This window comes from Akebia trifoliata, chromosome 10, assembly GCF_017979445.1.
Source record: "Akebia trifoliata isolate Shusen 1 chromosome 10, ASM1797944v1, whole genome shotgun sequence".
NCBI lineage: Eukaryota > Viridiplantae > Streptophyta > Magnoliopsida > Ranunculales > Lardizabalaceae > Akebia > Akebia trifoliata.
In genome coordinates, this window is record NC_141384.1 from 941,467 (window position 1) to 962,494 (window position 21,028).

At 36.4% G+C, this 21,028-nt stretch overlaps 4 protein-coding genes across 6 annotated transcripts; 3 read left to right on the forward strand and 1 right to left on the reverse strand.

Annotated features, from left to right (window-relative positions):
• The first annotated feature begins 3,340 nt into the window (after positions 1-3,340).
• SERAT1;1 (serine acetyltransferase 1;1) lies at positions 3,341-4,646 on the forward strand. The gene has a single exon (XM_086455240.1). The coding sequence runs from the start codon at positions 3,481-3,483 to the stop codon at positions 4,375-4,377; it is 897 nt and encodes a 298-aa protein (XP_086311366.1). The 5' UTR covers positions 3,341-3,480; the 3' UTR covers positions 4,378-4,646.
• A 2,418-nt stretch (positions 4,647-7,064) lies between these two features.
• LOC147392594 (uncharacterized) lies at positions 7,065-10,891 on the forward strand. Of its 3 annotated transcripts, none has more exons than XM_086456938.1 (6): positions 7,065-7,725; positions 7,828-7,927; positions 8,194-8,293; positions 8,632-8,718; positions 9,671-9,759; positions 10,203-10,365. In XM_086456938.1, the coding sequence occupies exons 1-6, from the start codon at positions 7,554-7,556 to the stop codon at positions 10,216-10,218; spliced, it is 564 nt and encodes a 187-aa protein (XP_086313064.1). In that variant the 5' UTR covers positions 7,065-7,553; the 3' UTR covers positions 10,219-10,365. The 3 variants fall into 3 exon arrangements, with proteins under 3 accessions (XP_086313064.1, XP_086313062.1, XP_086313063.1); XM_086456936.1 differs by having other exon boundaries at positions 7,222-7,725; positions 10,192-10,891; XM_086456937.1 differs by lacking the exon at positions 8,632-8,718 and having other exon boundaries at positions 7,252-7,725; positions 10,192-10,891.
• A 2,138-nt stretch (positions 10,892-13,029) lies between these two features.
• Positions 13,030-13,953, forward strand: PDE334 (ATPase, F0 complex, subunit B/B', bacterial/chloroplast). The gene has a single exon (XM_086457151.1). The coding sequence runs from the start codon at positions 13,167-13,169 to the stop codon at positions 13,827-13,829; it is 663 nt and encodes a 220-aa protein (XP_086313277.1). The 5' UTR covers positions 13,030-13,166; the 3' UTR covers positions 13,830-13,953.
• Positions 13,954-16,295: 2,342 nt separating this feature from the next.
• On the reverse strand, positions 16,296-20,777 carry LOC147392596 (serine/threonine-protein kinase PBL34-like). Its single transcript, XM_086457150.1, has 6 exons — positions 20,227-20,777; positions 19,196-19,515; positions 18,962-19,097; positions 17,952-18,085; positions 17,747-17,870; positions 16,296-17,154 (listed from the first exon to the last, which is right to left on the reverse strand). The coding sequence occupies exons 1-6, from the start codon at positions 20,345-20,347 to the stop codon at positions 16,700-16,702; spliced, it is 1,290 nt and encodes a 429-aa protein (XP_086313276.1). The 5' UTR covers positions 20,348-20,777; the 3' UTR covers positions 16,296-16,699.
• Positions 20,778-21,028: the final 251 nt, after the last annotated feature.

Here is a 21,028-nt window from a genome sequence, read left to right on the forward strand (position 1 = left end):
CAGCATGTAAGTAGTCATCGTATCTTCATTTCCCATAAAAATTTTGTGGTCTTTCATGTTTAAAAATAAGTTTGTGTTGATTTATATAGAACATGTAAATCAACATTGAGAAACTTTTTTCATTCCTTTGTTTTGATTTTTTCAGAAAAACTAACGGAATCAAACATAATTTAAGAAATTAAACAACAGCTTTTAAAATGAAAGTTAAATAGAAGAACAAAAAAAAATGCACATTTCACATAGTTGAGTTACAAAATATTCCGAGACAAACACTAGTACCTTAAACATTGCATTTGATGCATATATGATAATGTTGAGACACATGGGGTTTTTTTTTTTTTTGGATGTTTAAGCTAGATTTGAACCTAAAACCTTGTATCTACAATGCAGCATGTCAACCAAGGAGTTGTGAGAATGTACAACAAAGAACAATAACAGCACCAATGGGATGTCGTTAACTCAGAAATGGAGGTGAGAATGCTGGAAAGGACGCGAATTGTGAGAGAGAAGTCGAAAACAAGAGCTTTAGCGAATAAATATAGCTCTAGATAGATTTGAATGAGTTGAGGTTGTGAGTAATGAAAATGAACACTTGAGAACTGGCACTAATTGAGACCTATCAACATCCTAGGATGTTTTAATGATTCCACTTGCCTTTAGATGTAGGCAAGCCTTCGTCACATTTGAGTGTGTTGTTGCTTGTGGACCAGCACTCTTTCATCATTTGAAGTTCTAGCCTTTTAAGACTAGTTTTCTACTCCACATCTTTGAATCAAAACTAGTGGGCCAAAACCAATCACCTTAGAGTACCACAGGCCTGCCATGATTCACGGTTGACCAAGTGAAAATTACTTAAAAGGACCCTCACAAAAGGATTTATGTCTAAATAATCTTTTTATTTTTATTTTTTTTTTTATTGCTCGATGGGACGAATAATAAACTTTCTATTTCTTAATGGTACCTCGTTATTAGTGAACTCACCAAATTTTATTTAGTGTCGAGTTCACTACTTTTTATCTATGAGTAGGGATTCAAAAGGTGTACCGTTCCTAACAAGGTCAGGTCAGGTGGCACCCCATTTTATGCCATGTGGCATTTTTGGTGACTCATTCATCGTATGGGTTTATTGTCCATCCCTTGAATCTACACACAAAAGATCAATTTGATTGGCAATGTGCATCCATTGACTACGAAATTGTCTTAGGAATGATTCTTAATCGTTGGATTTAAGAAAAAGTCCCTCTGTTATGATTTTATAAGCAATTTCCATCCAAAAAAAAATACAGACCAATTTGAGAGAGTCGGCAAATTATCAAACAAAAGATAGAACATAAAGTAAGGCATCGAAAGTCTAATTACTTGTTTAATAGATTTTTAATTCATTTAAATATCCAAACTTTAAAATAATGGTAGATACTAAGCATAGGAAATCGATCAAATTTAAGGGTTTTGATTTCTTTAAAACTCAAACTAGAACTGACCCATTGGCACCCCTATCTCTCATTCCGTTATGAGGCAATTTTTTGGATTCCTTGGCTCTGGTTTGCATGCCTACCGTAAATTTAACGGTAAGTAACCATGCTTTTGTTCAAGATCTCATTATGTTAGAGGTAGATGTTGCTACCTTCGTCACTCTCCTAATTTTCAAACTCGAACACTAGTTCATATAGTCAGTAGTAGGCACTTTATATGAATGGTATCAAGGGAGGAAACTTTTGCATAATTATTTTGTTTGTTTTGCCATAGGAGTGAGGGTGATAAGAATTGTTTAGGAACACCTCCAATAATTTGGAACTTCATTGTATTTTTAAAGTTTGGTGGCTTGAATTGAAGATGTTGATTAGCTTAGTTGGTTCAATTCCTTTCATTGAGTCATGGTCTCATTAAAAAATAGGCTTACCAATCCCCCACCCCCTCTCAAAATAATAATCATAAAAAAAATTGTGGACTTTAATTCTAAGAAAGTTCTTATAACACCCTAAGTCCACAATAATACAATATTGTCTACTTTGGACTGAAGATTGTACAATTTTAAAACGAATCATACTATATAAGGTCAAGTTTATTCTTATAGACAAGACTTTAAACGTTTTTATGTCTAATGTGGGATTAATCATATTCTTCCAAGTCGTTCCAACCCGCAACATGATGACTCCACTTTAACCCCTTGATCTCTACAACATTTTCCACGTCCAGTCATTGGTGTATTGATAAGACTAGGACAACCTCCCCAACAAATAGGAAGAGTCGTTCTTGATTTTGATACCAAGATGAGAAATTCACGAGTAAATTAATCAATATCAAATTCAAACCTAACTCCAAGGGGTTGGTCTAGTGGCAAGCCGAACCTTGATAAGTTCCTTTGGAAGGGTAGGTCAAGTGTTCAAAACCCCACGAAGTAATGAATTCTTTATTGCACCTTCCAGGGTTTGGTTGACCTCGACTCAACCAGTTGCACATAGAACTTTTTGAGAGGGCATCGCGTGTGACTGAGGGATTAATCTCACCCGAAGGGTGGGGATACCCACGACGTCTATAAGATTCTAATTTCTGTGAAAATCTTTAAATTTCAAAACTAAAGTTCCACTTAACTAACCCAAAAATCTTATTTTGCCTTGAGGTTTGAAGGTTTAAGGAATAGAATAAGGTCAAAAATGATTGATCTTGAAAAGGAAATTTTTGAATTTTTTCTACAGTGGTGAGGACGTTGAGGTCGTTTTTTTATTAATATTTTAGAGAAGACTAAATTCAATGGACATGTCAATCAATCTAAAGTTGAACTATGGAAGGATCGAAATACCGAATGATTTTTTGCTCGCAGCCCAACAATCATTTAACATGTGGCGCGAATGACATCAACAATGAGAGAGAAAGTTTCTCTCTCCAATCCATAGTGAAAAAAACACTTTCTGATTCGATCACCTTGTGACATTCAAAAACATGATTCGAAGCAATGAGGTTATAGAGGACAAACTTATATGAACTTTAATATATAAAAAAAACATAATTATTTTTTAACATTGAATTTTATTTTATATTTAAGTTTGGGTGTTCCGTAAGCCATCCATTTTTAACATCTTGGATTAAACTCAAAAAATAATTTTTTTTTAATATGAATATTTTCATGAAATTCAGAGGATATTGTCATTGGATTGCCAGTGATAATCAATTTGAGCCAACGATCCTTTCTTAGATTTAAAATCTTAAAAATTAATTATGTGGGTAGAGGGCACGAGGGTAAAAGAGAAACTTCCTCTTTACTGCTGATGTCATTGTGCCACATGTCAATCTACTGTTAGGTTATGAGAAAATTTGCTCACAATATTGTGAGCAAAATAAATTACTCTCGAAATACCCGTCTTTTCGACCTCTCCTCCCAATTGTTCAGAATCCAGAACTTTTGAGTTATATTTGGCAACCCTATCCTATCATCCCAGCGTAGATTAGCAAAATCATCGCTGCTATACTACACCGGAAACGATGCCGGCTGGAGAACTCCGCTATCATACGCAGCCTGCAACACAACCACCACCACCACCACCATCAACTGAATCGATCGAAGACGAGTCATGTGTTTGGAATCAAATCAAAGCGGAGGCTCGTCGAGATGCCGAGTCAGAACCCGCACTCGCCAGCTACCTCTACTCAACCATCCTCTCTCACTCGTCTCTGGAACGATCCCTCTCGTTCCATCTAGGAAACAAGCTTTGCTCCTCAACTCTTTTATCGACTCTCCTCTACGATCTATTCCTCAACTCGTTCTCCAACGATCCAACTCTCCGATCCGCCACGGTTGCCGATCTCCGAGCCGCCCGAGTTCGTGACCCAGCTTGTGTCTCCTACGCTCACTGTCTCCTTAATTACAAGGGTTTCCTCGCTTGCCAAGCTTACCGAGTCGCTCACAAGCTCTGGAACCAGTCGCGTCGCCCTCTCGCACTCGCTCTCCACTCACGAGTCGCCGACGTGTTCGCCGTAGACATTCATCCGGCTGCAAGGATCGGAAAAGGTATCCTCTTTGATCACGCAACGGGTGTTGTTGTCGGAGAAACCGCCGTGATCGGCAACAACGTGTCGATTCTCCATCACGTAACCCTAGGTGGGACCGGGAAGGTTGGTGGAGATAGGCATCCGAAGATTGGTGATGGGGTTTTGATTGGTGCCGGTGCAACGATTCTGGGGAACGTTCGAATTGGGGAGGGAGCGAAGATTGGAGCGGGATCGGTGGTGCTAATTGATGTTCCACCGAGGACTACTGCGGTGGGGAATCCTGCTAGGCTTGTTGGAGGGAAAGAAAGGCCGTCGAGACATGAAGATGTGCCAGGGGAGTCGATGGATCATACTTCCTTTATCTCCGAATGGTCTGATTATATAATTTGAGTTTCTTCGTGTTTGCTTGAATGGGGTTGCTTATGAGTTTTTTTATTAAAGTTGACAGCTTTTTCGAATTATACTTAATTTGATTATATCTGAGAGGATCAATGTGAGAAATGTATGGGTTAATTTCTTCTTGAATGAATTAAACAGGACATCCAATCCTTAAATTAATTGCAGAAGGATTAAAAAGTGTCATTGTGTTTTCTGCATATTATATTTTCAATGTTTGTAATTGTAATTCCTTTCTTATCGAAAAATCCAAGTTTTCATCAGTGTAGCCTTTGTAGTTCTCGGTGCATTTATCGTGTGAGCTTGGGACCTGTTGTTTGATTCCTATGGTTATGCACTTTAGACATTGCTGGTTTTATTTTTCATCTCTTCTTTTTTTTTTAATTTTTCATCTTTGTTTTGTAAGATGTCTTGTATTCTTGATTGGGTTTGGACTTCAAGAAGTAAAATCAAATGGAACCTTTTCCTCTGACTCCGGGATCAAGTTGAATTTTTTTTTTTTTTTGAGGTTATATATGTATTCTTTTGGGGAAAGTTGTCTAGGTTCCTTTTTTGGGAAAAGGGAGAAACGTTTTCTCTGTTCTTGTTTTGCTAGAAATCTCTAGGGCTATAATTTTGAAAGAATAGATTGTAATTAGATTTCAACCCGAAGGGGTTGGCCTAGTGGCAAGCCAAGCCTTGATAACCTCCTCGGGAAGGGTAGGTCAAGAGTTCGAAAGCCCACAAAACTATGAATTCCTTGGGGTCACCCTCCAGGGTCCGGTTGACCCTCGACTCAACCAGTTGCACGTAGGACTTTCCGAGGGGGCGGTGCGCATGACCGTGGGATTAGTCCCACCTGAAGAGTTGGGATACCCACTATAAGCAGAAGAAGAAAAAAAAGTGTGTAATTAGATTTCGATCTGATCCGTGGACGTAGGCACACTGTTGAACCACGTAAATCCTTTTGTTTGTGTTATACTCTTTTCTTTGCTGTTTTTTTTTTTTTTCTGCAATCTCTCTACTGAGGTTTGATATTTTATGTCACTTTTTCATGATACATGTTTACTTGGTCTTCCTAGGAAAATCTTGAGGCCTTGGTAGCTTTGGCCTAATGTGGCACTATGGTAAGAGAAAATTTTCAGCTTTCCTACTCAAGTTCAATATTTGAATCCTCTTTCATCAACAATGAATGGGATTTATTTATGGTAACTGTGATCCGTGAAGTTCTGAAGCATTTTCGTTTACTTGCATTTGTTGACTATCTTATGGATATTATGCACGCCAATTTTGCTGTTTTTGATGTATATCTGGGGTGACTTGCCTCACAATTGATTTTCCTTATTTATGTCCCCCTGGTTTTTTAGCTATTTCTTAGTCTCTCAAGTAGATTATTTGTTTCCCATTACACTTTACATGCGCGCATGTGTCAGGTAACTTGAATGATCTGCCATTTGTTACAGATGGACGATGGGTTCCTGTTTTATTTCACTTTGTGTATTCTTTCTGGGGTTGGTCTCTCATAGCAGTTTTTCTTCGTGTAAATGGATCTTTTGTTTCTTCTCCCACTAGGAACCTTGATGCTTGTCTTCTGAGTTTGACTCGAACCTAACCAATACACCAAAAGCACTAACGCAATAATGCCTCTCATCATGTGTTGGGGAAAGTTTAGCCTTGGGTAGTTATACACCACCACACTCCACAGCTGATTTTCACAGCCTCTCATCGTGTGGTGGGGAAAGTTTAGCCTTGGGGAGTTATACACCACCACACTCCGCAGGTGATTTTCACAGCCTCTCATCTTGCCGGCTTTGGGTCCCCATGTGACTCTTTCCCCATGTTGTCCCTTCTGAGATTTGAATCCAAGATGTAATGGTGTGAAAATTTAACCCACATCTCTTATGCTTCTTGCTTTCCTGTATAATGGTTTTCTTATTGTATTACGCTATATTTCTTAAAGCAAGTCTCAATTCAGCTGTCACACAGAGTCACCATGTGTGGTAATTTGAAGGTTTGTTACTCAAACTTATGTGGAACATTTTACATTTATATAAAATCCCTTTCTAGTTAGTTATTTGTAAGTGTTATCATATGAAACAAACAGAAGAAACAATACAAGGAGATGGAGATGACATATTCTATACCCCTTTAAATGGGTTGGTATTTAGAAACTAAAAGATAATATATATATTAAAAATTATGAAAAAATCATGTTTTTCTAATTGTCAAGAGATGCAAGGTGCCTTTTAAATCCGTTTTTTGTTACAGTGCACCAACAAAAACCAAGACTTCCTACTTGGGTGGCTTGGGATCGAAATCAAGCAATGGTGGACATGGGAGAAGTGATGGCATCATGGTGATAATGGCTCTCTCATTAGGGGTGTTAATGGGTGCCCATTTTATCAAAATCGAAAATCATGATTTTGAATCTCATTTTATTGGAATCAATTAAAATTGGACCTCCTCTTGGAACTGAAGGTAACCAAAATCGATCAAAATTGATTAGGAACCAAGAAGTCCAGCTACTTTTAAAACCAAACCGGAACAAATCCATTGGCACACAAAACCCAAAAGAAGAGGGGGAGAGCTCAATTAAAAACAATAGTGCTCTCCCCACCCTGAATGGGGTTTGATGGTAAAAACGTTGGGATGGGCCAGGATTTTGCCACGTGGCAATTATTCAAATTGAGGGTATAACGGTCTCCCGCTTTAAAAGCCCAACCATCAACGGCCAACGGGACCATAAAAACAACAAATTGAGTTACGATCACATACTTCTCGCACTAACAGAGTTAACTCGTATTTGTCCCTATAACAGTTATAGTCCATCTTTAATTCTAGTTAGATTGGGCTAAATCATGATTGTTTAATCTAACAAATAAAAATTCTCCACGTGGAAATTCAGGATTGTTTCTATAATACCACCACCATGAGATCATCACGTACAAAATATTTCATTCCTTCCTTTGTCTCTCTGCTAATCAAATCTCCTTCTCTTTCCAACGATTTAAAAAAAAAAAAAAATTAAACGATCAAAAATAAAAGAAAGAGAGTGGAAGCGTGTAGTTCTCTCTCTGGAATCTCTCTTTCCTCAAGTATTTACTGCTCGTCCAGTAAACCTATCCTGCACCATCACCACCAACACTGAAGAATTCTAGGGTTTGAAGAGGAGGACCAGAGAGAGAGATACAATGCTAGGCATTGGGGGAGACGACACCCCAACATTGATTTCTCTGGAGAGGCGTCGCAGCTGTTCTCTTAATCCCTTCAACGATGCCCTCCCTAGCTTGAGCTTCTCTTACCATAAGCTCCCTGCCAATCTCTTCAAGCTCTCTGTTCTCAAATTGGATTCTTCTTCATTCGGTCTCTCTCTCTCTCTTGAATTTTTTTTTTTTTTTTTTGGGGATTTTTTTTTGTTTTTAATGGTTTAGGGTGGTTGTTATTTTTTTTTTTTTTTTTTAACAGATGTTCAAGTTGAGAGAACGGCTACAGTAGCGGAACTCAAGCAAGCGGTGGAGGATGTCTTCACTCAATCTCCTAAAGAGGGGAAAGGAAAGATTTCTTGGTGAGGTGATTTTTGTTTATTTATTTTTCGTAATTTTTAGGGTTTTAACAATAAATTTGATTCTTTAATTTGGGTATTATAGAACACGATTATGAAAATTAGAGGAATAATGTGTTTGATTGATTTGATGGTAATTTGTTACTTAAATACCCAATTTGGGATATATTTTGGGTCTTATTAAAGTTGGTTCTTTTACTATTGAAATTGATCTAATTTGATGTTCTAATTAGAGTTTCCCCCTTTAAAATTTGAAATGGAATATTCAGGACACACGTGTGGGGCCATTTCTGCTTATGTTTTGAAGGTCAGAAGCTGATCAACAACAAGGATTACATCCGAAATTTTGGGATTAAGGATGGTGATCAGGTCCGTTTTCAGATAATATTTTTTTTATTAGTTGTATATTGCAAAGATGGTTCGTCATTCTCCTACTGAAGTCACATTCCAGCTCCTTTTTATGGCATTAGTAATTAGAGACAATTTTGTATGAAAACATATATGTAAATTTGATTGTGTATATATGAGTGTGTGTGTGTGACACATAAAGGTGTACTTTAGGTAATATCTGCATCATCGTTATCTGATGATATTGGAGAGGATATGGTTCATCTTTCTGTCTAGAGCCCATTTATGGCTTCTCAAGAATTTAGTTGGATCAAAAAGAGACTTGGAATTTATTGCAGAAGCTTGTTTTCTAACAGCAGGATCTAGAAGGCTTTGTCGAGCAAAAGTTTGGTGGAGGCAACCAAATTGAGATGTTGTGGGTTTTTCCAGAGTTTCACTTGATAGAGGTACATGTATTCTAAAATATGGTAGCTGTTTATGTGCTAACTTAAGGACACTCAGAGAGACGAGACTCCAATTAACATTGATTGAAAAAAAAAAAATACCCAAAGTTACTGTGTTTCCGCACATACATTGTAAATCCTAAAATAAGGTAGTATTTTAGGCAATCAAGAAGTGGAGGGTCCATAAAATAAGGTAGTAGGGATCAAAGGTGTTGAGATGGATGAGTACAGACTGGGAAAGACAAAGAAATGAGCTCATTTGAGGGAATTGAAGATTAGTCCTGTGAGGACATAAAATGAAGGAAAGTTGGCTGAGATGGTCTGGGAATGTAAATAATTAGAAGGAGCCTTCAATAAAGTTTGAAGGCACTTTCCTTCAGAAATATAATATAGATCTCTAGATAAAGTTGAAGGAAAAAAGAAAATAAGATTCATGCTGTCGATCCAAAATAGTGGTATAAAGCGGCTGATCTAGACAGTAAGCACCATAGTGACTAAGAGTTCCGTGTTTTGGGTTTAGTCATTTCCACATTTTCAATTAATGTTCTTTGTAGAATGACATGGACTCCCTCCCTTTTTATTTGGTGGTCATGGAAACACTCCTTTGCTTGGAAGATTGTGGATATTTCTATCTTCCAAATGGTTTTGTTTGAGGAGTTCTTTCTATGTCCTTAGAGATGCAAACCATGTGTTGGAGTTCTTTATGATTAATACAGTTGATTATTACTTTCCCCATCTTGTAGTTAAGCATCTAGTGATTGTCATTTATTGTGCTAATGGAAATCTTGTGTGTAGACACCTCTCTTATATTAGGTGTATACATGTGGATGAAATCTTGAAGGTTTTTGTCGCTATTCTTGTTCTGTATTTCCTGTCCTTCCTTTTGTAGCTGTGAACTTAAAGCATGTTCTATTGTGTTGTTGCATTACATTAACCATTTTCTTCATGCCCGCAGCTTCATTTTATTCGGTATCTTTCAATTAACTACAACTTTATAAAGGAACGACCTAAAAAAGAGAGTACCGCAGGCAAACAGCAAACAATGTAAGCGTTCCATATGGATTTACCCTTTTGTAGTAATGTATGGCTATCAATCATTTCTAAATATGCATACCCATTGTACCATGCAAATTGGCCTTAATATCCCTTCTTGTTGTTTAGTAGCCGGAATGAAAATCAAGACCTGCACTTGTTGATCTTGGCTGTTTAATCGGTGGACCTCACCCAAGAGATCTCACATGAAAATATTCGCAATCCTTGCTGTCTAGTCAGATTTTTAACTTAATTGATTTCTGTCAGAGGGATCTCCTAGGCTTTGGTTCACTGATGTTGAATGGTCTCGTCTTCTCAAACCCCCCCCCCCCCCCACCCCCTCTCTTATTATGCATACCATGTTATAAGGTTATATCCCAACAATCCCAATCATCTATTAAAAATGCTTATGCTGAAACATGGAACTAAGATCCTTATCTTTAGGTTGTTAACAGGACCCGATGTTTGTGAAGAGAAAAAAGACAATGGTGGGGGTGATTGTAATGGTGATGAGCAAGAAGAAAACGAAAAACACTACTATTTTGAAGATGGTTTTGATGAAGATTTAAATGGTCAGTCAGAGTTCAAGTTGGCTCACTTCTTGAGGGGATGGCTTTCATACTCTAAACTGTGGTACGTGGGGAGAAAGAGATCAGAAAGCAAGTTTCGTCCTTCAAGGTTTTCCAGGAATTTCTTGAAAATGGGTTCAAAGATTACATTTACACGGATATAGAGAGGTAATCTTGCAATCAAGGAGGGGAAGCATGGAGAGGTTATCAATAATGCAACGCCACAGGACCTGTCGAAGCTCGACAAGCTTTGGCCAATGTTCATATCAGCTGTGTTAATGCATCAAGGTTTATTATGTTTCCTCAAAAATAATCTTGGCATGCTTTGGAAACTTCATTCCCGATGGGAGATGACGATAGCACATCGCGATTGGTTTTAGGGCTAATGATTTCGGTTGGATCCATCTGCTTTAGATGGCTTTTTTTCTTTTCTCTTTTGATGAACCTGAACTTGCTGAAATTGGGAGAAAGACAATGGAAAAATGTGTGGAGTGATGATGGACAGGCATCATCCCCTTTGACTTCATTACATGATTCAGAAATTTTAGTCTCAGTTTAAATCTTCTTAGTATTCATACAGCATTGTTTTATTTGTAAAGCATTTCACAGTAGTTTAGTCGTGAGAGATGATATATGTTAAATATCTATCTATCAAAAGATATATTTATATCTACCAAATCCTTTCGATAAGGTGATGATGATAATTGAAGTTTGGTCGAGTCGGGTTTGAGCTCATCTATCTGGTCTAATTAGATCATGTAAAATCCTCTCAAACTCGATGGACATTATTGATAAATATGTACTTAGAATTTTTTGTTTTTTTAAATGTTCTACTGTTGTAAATTAGTGGATGATATAATCACAAAATCTCATTTTATAATAAATACTTATATTTGAAATCTTTTAAAGGAGATATATTGATGATGAAGTTTCAAAAAAAAAATTTTTTTTTACTGATATAGAAGTACCACTCCATATTTTTGTGAATATTTGAGATACCCTATCGATCGCATATTCTCTAATAGACTTAATAGAAGGTGAGCATAATGACAAAAAATTTACCATTGTCTTCAACTTTATGATTTGAATTGTGATTATATGACACCTCCCTTTGACGCACGCCCCTTATTCCCCCATCACAGAATCATAAATCAATTGCCTCGGGATACTTTAGAAAATGATTTAGGATCGTGCATATCCCAAAGCAACTGATCTACGCTTCTATGATAGGGGCGTAAGGGGGGGTGTGTCAGAAGGGGGCATCAGAAAATCATTACACTTATGATTTATATCCAACCTTCAAGCCTTAATAACTAGATAGGGGTTTTGGGTAAGTAGAAGATGGTGGAATTTTTATTTTAGAAAAATGGAGGGTTTTCTACAAGAGGTTGAAAATCATGGTTTAAAATGGAATCTATTTTGTTAAAAATAATTTAAGCAGGTTTTACCAAAATATGCATTGAAAACTATTATTTTTTCCAAAACAATTAGACTACTCATTTTAATTCCAAATGCAGTAATTTATCATTTTCGGAGTTAAAACATTTTAGTTAAAGTAGGGAATTTTAACCATTTATTAAAATTAAAGTAGAGAAAATATAATGTTTTGTAAAATAAAAACAACTTCTCACTTTGACCAAAAATGGTAATTTATCATTCTTAAAAGGGTGGGTTTATTTGCACACACTAAAATGACTCATTTTCACCTCACTTGCTTGTAATACACATCTCTCTCTCTCTCTCATTTCTTTTTCTCCTTTTTCTTTGTCTCTTAAAAGATTTTAATGAGGATTTTAAGCTTTGATCTTATTTATTTTTCTTACCCTAATACTTTCAATCGAGTTAAAGTCATTTACATGAGAAAATTATGTTTGGTAAGTACTTACCGAATCAATTTTACAATTGTTGATAGAAAATTTTGTTCAGTATGTACTTTTCAAATTTGTTTGGTAGTATTCAGGAGGTACCTATCAAATTTATTAAAATAAATTCAGTTTGAACCTATCAAATAGAACTATCAAAAAATCTTCAAATTCTTTGATTCAAAATCATTGTTTTAAGGTTTTAACAATAGTTTTTTCCATTTTCCTTAATGATTAAATAGAAAAAAGTTTTTTTTTTATTTAAAAGATAACTTGAAAAAAAAATATAACTTCCATTGATTCAACCTCTCATAAAATTCATAAGGAGATGAATATGAGAAAATAAAGAAAGCAAGAAGAAAGCGGGTTTTGAATTTTTGTTCAATAAGTGGTGGTGGTGGTGGTACATGCAATAAGCCAAAATAAAAAGGTAAAACAGTAATTTACTTTTTCTTTTTACAAAAGTAACTTAAGTGGGTGCAATGAATCATTTCCGTGTGTGCAAGTAGACCATTCTTCTCAAAATTAAAATGAATAGTCTATTATGGAAACTTTCCAATTTTCTCTCTTTGGAGGTTGAAAAGTATGAAAATGGTTGATCGTTTAGAGAAAAATCAAGGTTTATTAAATAGAGCCTAGAGGAAGAAGTTGAGGACATTTAGGTATTTTTAATAGACTCCAATAGTAGACCAAGGTCAAGGGGTATGTCATCATTTTGAGAACATAGTAAAGGGGTATCTCAAATATTCATCAAAACATGGAGAGGTATCTCTAAATAAAAAAATTATCTTACAAGGCCTCATCAATTGTGAGGCCTGAAGAACACTACCAATTGTGAGGCCAATAGAACATTAGATAGAATGAGATAGGATCTCTCTCTCCCTCCAAACACCTAAAACCCCAAAACTGAGAGATAAAGAAGAGAAACCAAATTGAATTTTTGATTCAAAAAAAAAAAAGAACAGAAAAAAAAAAGGAAGAATCAATCATGGCGAAGATGCTCATGGCCTCCACCAAAACCCTAATTCCATCATCCTCTTCTCTCCCATCCCCTCCAAAAACCCCAAAAGTTCAAATCCCCCAAATCTCAATCCTCAAAAAAACCCAACCTCACAAACTCCATAACAACAAGACCCTCTCCTTCGATTCTATAAAATCAACAGCAGCTATCGCAGCATCAATCTTGGCAATGGCGCCACCATCATTAGCTGTAGAGATGGAGAAAGCGGCGTTGTTCGACTTCAATCTAACCTTACCAGCCATAATTGCAGAATTTCTGTTTCTAATGGTGGCTCTAGATAAGATCTACTTCACACCAATGTCGAAATTCATGGACGAGAGAGACGCAGCGATAAAGGAGAAGTTGAGTGGAGTGAAGGACACATCAGCGGAAGTGAAGCAGCTTGAAGATCAAGCGGCAGCTGTGATGAAGGCGGCTCGAGCTGAGATAACGGCGGCTTTGAATCAGATGAAGAAGGAGACGAGTTTGGAGGTTGAGGCGCAGTTGGCGGAAGGGAAGAAGAAAGTGGAGGCTGAGTTGGCTGAGGCTTTAGCGAGTTTGGAGAAACAGAAGGAGGAGACCATTAAAGCTCTTGATTCTCAAATTGCTGCACTTAGTGATGAAATTGTCAAGAAGGTTCTCCCTGTTTAATCTCTCTCTCTCTCTCTTGTTGTACGGTTAAAGTTTGGAGAAATTACTTGATGTACCCTGTTTAAATTTGTCGAAATTATAAATATTTTTAAAAATAAGAAATGATAAATAACTTGAATCTCGAGGACTTGTTTTATGAATCTCGAGGTCTTTTGATGGTGGATGAGACTTAATAAGACCTGTTTTTCCTTCACTATTTTAGAAGAATAATGATTTTCTCACGCCCGTCATAGAATTGTAGATCACTTGTCTCAAAATATGTAGAATTATAAATATTTTTCTTATGTATCTTGAGACAAACAATCTATGATTCTGTGATCGAGGCGTATGGCAGAGGAGGGCATCAAATTATCATGACTCGTTTTAGTAAGGAAAGGGTTTCTTTAAATATAATTTATTTCACTATTCAAAGTTATTATTTTCTTCTAGGTTACAAGTAAATGTCATTCTTAATTTTTGGGTTTGGGAATTTCTCTATAACTTAAGTGATACAATAATAGTTTTTTTTTTTTGTTAGATTGACCTCGTAATAAAGTAACAATCAAGTGAAATATGTCGATTTTTTTTTACTTGAATTTATCTAAACCAACCTCGTTGAATCTTAATATTTATCAAATTCAAATTTTATGACTATGTGTTCAAGACAATTCTTTATAAATAATAATTAAATTAAAGTTTTAGAATTAAAATTTTTTTTCTTAATAAAAAAATGACCATGTTGATGAATAGCTAAAATTCACCTCCAACGCTAAGGTATTATATTTTGATGAGCTTTGGTCCAATAAATGTGACTTAATCAAATGCCTTAATTCAAAATAAACCTTATTGCGATAGTAGTAACGCCCTCCTGTACGCGTCATTAAGGAGCCATCATGAAAATTAGTTGAATCCAACTAATAAAATCAATCTAAGGCCTTTTGTTTCTTTTTTAAGAGCAACTCTAACGCAAATAGACATATCTAGTAGGTAATTTGTTGTGGAGATCCATTTTGCCTATTTAAGGGGTCTTTTCTCTATCCAGTGTTTCGTAACTACCAAATGGTAGAGAGAGAGAGAGAGAGAATCTCACTTTTTTCTTTTACCTTTTCAAAATATTTTTAGTTGAGAACCAATGGTAATGTGCATTGGAGTGGCTTCAGAGGCATTTGACTCTCCAAAGTGGTAGTCGGTAGAGGATGTAGAGTCTGAGTGCATTGGAGTTCTAAATCCAAGTAATGAACTCCGAGACTGTGTGAGCAACTCTAACCATCCTTCAAATCTCTATATTTAGAAATAAAGGCCTCTTAACCAAACTCCAACCATCCTTCAAAATGAAGAAAACTCCTCTATATCACTGTTCACAACTTCAAATATAGAGGGGAGAGAGAAGAATAGAAGGTCAATCTCTATCACTGTTCATCTTTTTAGAATACCTATTGTATCCCAATTTTTTCAGGAAATGTCAATTTTAGTCTTCTCTTTTCAACATTATTTAAATGCCTATTGTGTCCCTTCAAATATAGTGTTTTTGAGGAAGGAATAGTGATTTAAAAATGAGACCGGTTGGAGTTCGAAAGTGTTTTGGAGTCTTCAAAATGAAGAAGATGCCAATTTGAAGCCCCTGGCTAGAGTTGCTCTAAGAGTCGGAATTTTTTTTTTTTTTTTTGGAGCCTCGGGTCCCCTCAATGTTTTGATGGCCCACACAACAAAAGTTAGTTTGATTAATGATTTATGGCCATAGGATCAGATCATATTTCATTGGGTGTTTCCTATCCCTTGGATTTGAATATTTTGTTTAGAATTTGCAAAAGAAATGAGCGTACAATTTACTTTTATTTTAAGATATATCCCATTCTTCTACTCGAAGTTTTGGTGAGAAATGAAATTTCAAAACTTCTTCATTCCTTTGGAAGCTCCTATTTTTGTGTCTTAAAATTTAGTCACATATTTTATAGGAGGAGAAGTAATCTCAAGTTCATAATAGTTGCTCATGTGCCCTTTAGGACATAAGTTAATAGCACCCACACACCCACATATGCACGACGAGCCTACGTGCCAGTCACACACGGCTACAGGTGCCAGGGCACTCAAGTGTGGTTGAACCTATGACATGGTGTAGGGTGCAATAACGTGTGTGGCAATGAACCCTATAATCACCTAAAGATAACTGTGTGAACCTTTGGCCCAAGTAGAACCCAAAAAGCCAATCTAGTAGTTGATAGAAATCAACCACAAAATTACATGAATGCAATGGTTAGATGTAGACAACAGGTAAGCTCGATGTGTAGGTGCAACATACATGTGTGTGTGGTCCAGTAGAAAAAACCATATACCTTAAACCTTTAGTAGATAAAGTTTCTTCTTTAAAATTCAACCAAGAAACAAATCTAAGAGAGATGAAAGGAACTCACCACAAGAAACAGTTCTTTGGAACTAAAAGGAAGCACCAAGCACCAATTTCAATCCACAGATCCAACTACAGATTATTTCTAAAAGTCTGAAAAAGATTCAAATTCAAGAAACTGCAAATAGCAATGAAAAAGTTTAATCTACTACTTCCCATGATTTATCTCAAGATCCGAACTCATCTGCTAGATTTACAACACGTCTCTAGAGAATTCAAATATATAAGGTGATGTATTTTTCGTCAATTACACACAACCCAACATTCAAAAAATGTGTTAGTGCCTTGCCTCACTGCCCACTCCCCATCTGGCATTGGCAAATCTCAAGAACACATATATCCAAACTCGGCACACTTTCTATAAACTACCCAATTCAGATAAACCACATCCTAACAATGGGTACATGTTGAATATCGATCCAATTGAAGGGTAAGCGATAGATGGATGAACTATCCATGAAACATAAAAAAATATATCCCACTGATATTATCTACTTTGCTGCTTACCCGTATTCCTTGGAGAGTCCCTGATGTTTTTCGATTGGGTGTACGTAAGCTGTCTCATTCCATCAGATTTCTTCTTGCGGCGAGCTTGCTGAGTCGAACGAGGGTGATAAGATAAGATCGCAAGGTCATTGAGATCTTGTAAAGGGGTGAGACCCTTCACAATTTCATCCATGGAAGGACGAGATTTAGGGTCCCTGCTGAGACAGTAGTAAGATATCTGAGCAACCTTTTGCACCCCTTTAATGGAGTAATTTAGCTCCAAACGAGGGTCCACAAGTTGGTAAAGCTTTCGCTTGTCTCCTAAGTATGATCGAGCCCAAGCGACAAGGTTTTGCTCTCCACTGGGTCGGTTCTTGTCCATTGATCTTCGACCCGTTAAAATCTCGAGTAACACAACCCCAAAACTGTAGACATCGCTCTTAGACGTCAGGTGACCTGGCCAAAAAAGAAACCAGAATTGTGTGAATTTCTATTGAATCACAATCATCCCATATTGAAGAGAAGAAGATTTAAACCAGAGGAAAAAAAAAAAAATTTGATACTAGATGGTTTATGAGGTCATTGGGAATTTCACTTTCTTGCTTAGCAAAAAAAAAAGGTCCTTTAGGAAGTTGTGAAGTCTGAATGCTCAACAAATTCAAAATTATAACCTTAATTCATTTAATGGTTGGCAAATCGGATATCCTAAATATTCATATTTTACATGTAATATAATATTCATGGTCATTGATCTGGACTGAAGCGATGGTCCAAAAACAACCATTCCAATTGCATGCTCTTGAAAGGCCAAAAAATTATGTCTAAAAAATGTTTCATTCATCGGGATGGTAGAGACTTGGGATCACTTGATTGACGTAATTGTTGGGACGTCATACTGAAAAAAGTCTGTCCATCAATTGGATGGACGATGATTATTAAAGAAAAACAAGGATGTATGATGGGAAACTCAAAAAGTACCCCAGTTCCAAACAAAAGCCATATAGAATGGTTACATTTCATTTAACCCATTAAGGCTACTATTTAGTACCTGTCATCACATATTCTGGTGCAGCATAACCATACGTTCCAACGACCCTAGTAGAAACATGTGTTTTATCCCCTCGCGGCCCAGCTTTTGCTAGACCGAAATCCGAGAGCTTTGCATTATATTCCTATAAAGAAAATTCTAAATCATAAATAAAGAGAGAACAAAATCACAGCAGAATCAACAGTCCAAAAGTTTGGTAACATACCGAATCAAGCAAAATGTTGGACGTCTTAAAGTCTCTATAAATGACAGGTTCAGTGCCTCCATGGAGAAAGGCCAATCCTTTAGCAGCACCTAGTGCAATCTTGATCCTGTTAGACCATGGAAGAGGTAGGGACCCTTCAAGAATTCAAAAAGATTTTAGCACCATACTTTAACAATTAAATATGTATACAGCGGAAAAAAAAAAAAAAAGTGCCATAAAACATGCTCCATCCAATAGTTATAGATTAATAGATGATTAATGTGTAATGGTGCTTCTAAATAAGTATATTGGTTCTGTTCTGCCACACCATGCTGTACAAATGGTGAACTAGTTGTATAGCCTACCAAAAAGAAAGCTAAGCTTTGTAAAGAATCCCTTTAAGCTAAGCTAAGCGTTCTCAAAAAAAAATTCATTTACTCTTTTAATACTATTCTTAATGGTATATTAGTCCAATCTTCGAGACTTAAACATGAGGATGCTCAAGACAGTTTGCTATACTATAAGGTGCTCATAGCTTTGTCAAAACTTCCATGCTTACTGGCCAATCCATTGAGAATGAAAGGTTATAAGAAGCCAGAATTTCCCTCCAAAAATAACCCACCAAAGAACCATTAGCATTGAACAAGGATGTCCACCATAATAATTTACGGCTCTACAGCCACACAAGTATAATTGAGAACTAATAAAAATTTGCTAAATGTTTAGGATGAGCCATACATCACGATGGTGATGGTGAGTGGATCTCAACCAAACAACCCAAGTAATTTCAGAACTAGTTTCAGCCTAAAACAAGAATGGGCAACCCTTTCTAGCCTAAAACAGAAAGCAAACAATGCCACGATTAGCATAAAAAAAAATTGGAACTTACTTCCTAGATCTATTCCATGTTAGAAAATTTGCTCAACTAGGGTTCTGTTTGATTTGCATCATGTAGTTTCCTCAAGAAGAAAAATTATGGAAAATGACACTCTACATGTCATTTTTACACCAAAAAACAAGCTACCACTTACTTCTGAAAAGATGATTTTCAAGACTCCCCCGGGTCATAAATTCGTAAACAAGCAACCGCTGATCATCTTCGATGCAATATCCAATAAGCTTAACGAGGTTACGGTGGTGAAGTTGTCCAAGGAAGTCAACCTCGGCCTGCAATCAGGAAAATTATCATATCCACCATATATTATCACTGATTCTCCAAGTCTCTCAATCTACCAACCAATACAGATTATATACTAAGTACTAACCACCCATTCTCTGTGGCCTTGGAGAGCATCCGGCTTCAAGCTTTTGACCGCAACCGTGACACCAGTGCCAGGTTTCGCGGGGGCGGTGCCATTCTCCTCAATCCATCCTTTGAAAACATATCCAAAACCACCTTCCCCTAGAATACTATCAGGTCTAAAGTTTCCAGTTGCAGACTTGAGTTCTTGAAATGTAAACTGTAGTAATTGGCGAAAAGCTTTCTTTTCAGGCTGTGGTGCATCGGGATTTTCTGAGGAGAGCTGAGCTTCATGGGCTGCAGAGAGCTCTCGATTGCTAGCATTTAGGTATCGGGTCTCAGTGACTGCATTGGTAGAATTAGTGTGAGATAACTTGGATCGCTACTCTTTAATCAAAACTTGAGAAGAAACATGAGAACTCAAATATAAATTAAAGATATATGATCTTAATTGACACAAATTCTTCATGAGGGTGCAAAAATTTAAGCATCTATTCTTTGTTGCTACATCAGCAGAAATAACTCCTTTCAGAACACACCTCTTTAAAAAAAAATGTACAAAAGAAGCTAAATTAGGCTTGATGCCAAAACTTAAAAGAGACAATGAAGCTCAATTTTGCAGATTTCAGAGAAACCCAAATAAGATCTCAACTAATGCATATCTTTTTATACAGAAAATTAAACCAAAAAAAAAGGTCCAATTTTTCAATTGCAACCATTCAAGTATGAGATCTCTTGCTCAAAAATCAAAATACTAGTCTTTCAAAATCTAGCAGACTAAGAACTCAAAATTTTGGGAGAACCCAAAAAAGATTAAAAAGAACAAAATTGCCTTATTAAATAAAAGAAACCATTAAAATTGAAAATGGAGAGAAATGGTTTCTCTCACTTAGTTGCTAGAACTAAATATCTAATCTGAGTGGATACCCAAACAAAAAGCTGATTTTTTTTTTTTTAAAGTTTCAACATGAAACAAAGGAAATTAATTGCAGAAACATGTTCGGATTGAATTATGAAAAAAACCCATATTAGAAAATCAAACAAATCCATGGATACCTGCGTCGTAGACTAGACTGGTACGAGGAAGAGCGTGAGCAGAGTCTCTAGAAACAGAGGACTTGCAGGTACCCTTAACCCCACGTTTAAAAGCTGACCAACACCCACACTTGTTGTCCATTTCTCTTCAAAAAAATTCTTCCTTCATGAACTGTCACTGTAACTCCTTACAAATGAAAGAAATCTAAGAAGAAGGATAAGAAGAGATTTTCCATAGAATGAGAAGCAAAGAAACAGAAAGTAGAGAGAAAGAAAGAGAGAAGTGTGGGTGTGGAGAGAGATTTTTTGGTTGTTGTTGATGGTGTTGTTGGTGGTGGTGTTGGAGATTACAGGCATCATCATCACCATCATCGCAGTATGTACCAAAAGAGCTTTTTTCCACTACCTTTTCCATTGGGAGATAGTGCTCTTCTCTCTCCTCTCTCCTCTCTCTACTTTTCTCTCTCCCATGTTTGTTCTCTCTCTCTCTCTTTCAGCCCACAATCAAGGGTTCACTTTTCTTTTTTGGGGGGTTGGGAGTAAGAACAGTCAAAGAGAGATAGATGCTGTGGTCAGTAAAAATTTTCTTAATTTGATTTGATGATCAAGAATTTCTCATCAAATCAAAAACTGTTATAAATCACATCAAGGTTTGATTTATTTGGATTTGTTGTAAAAATTAAGATTATGAATGATTGCACATGACATGAAAATTTGTTGGAAAGTGATTTTTCGGCGAAAATATGATTTGTAAGCATATGATTACACATTTTACTTAAATTCAATTTCTCGACAAGAAAATAATTTTTTTCATCTTCTAATA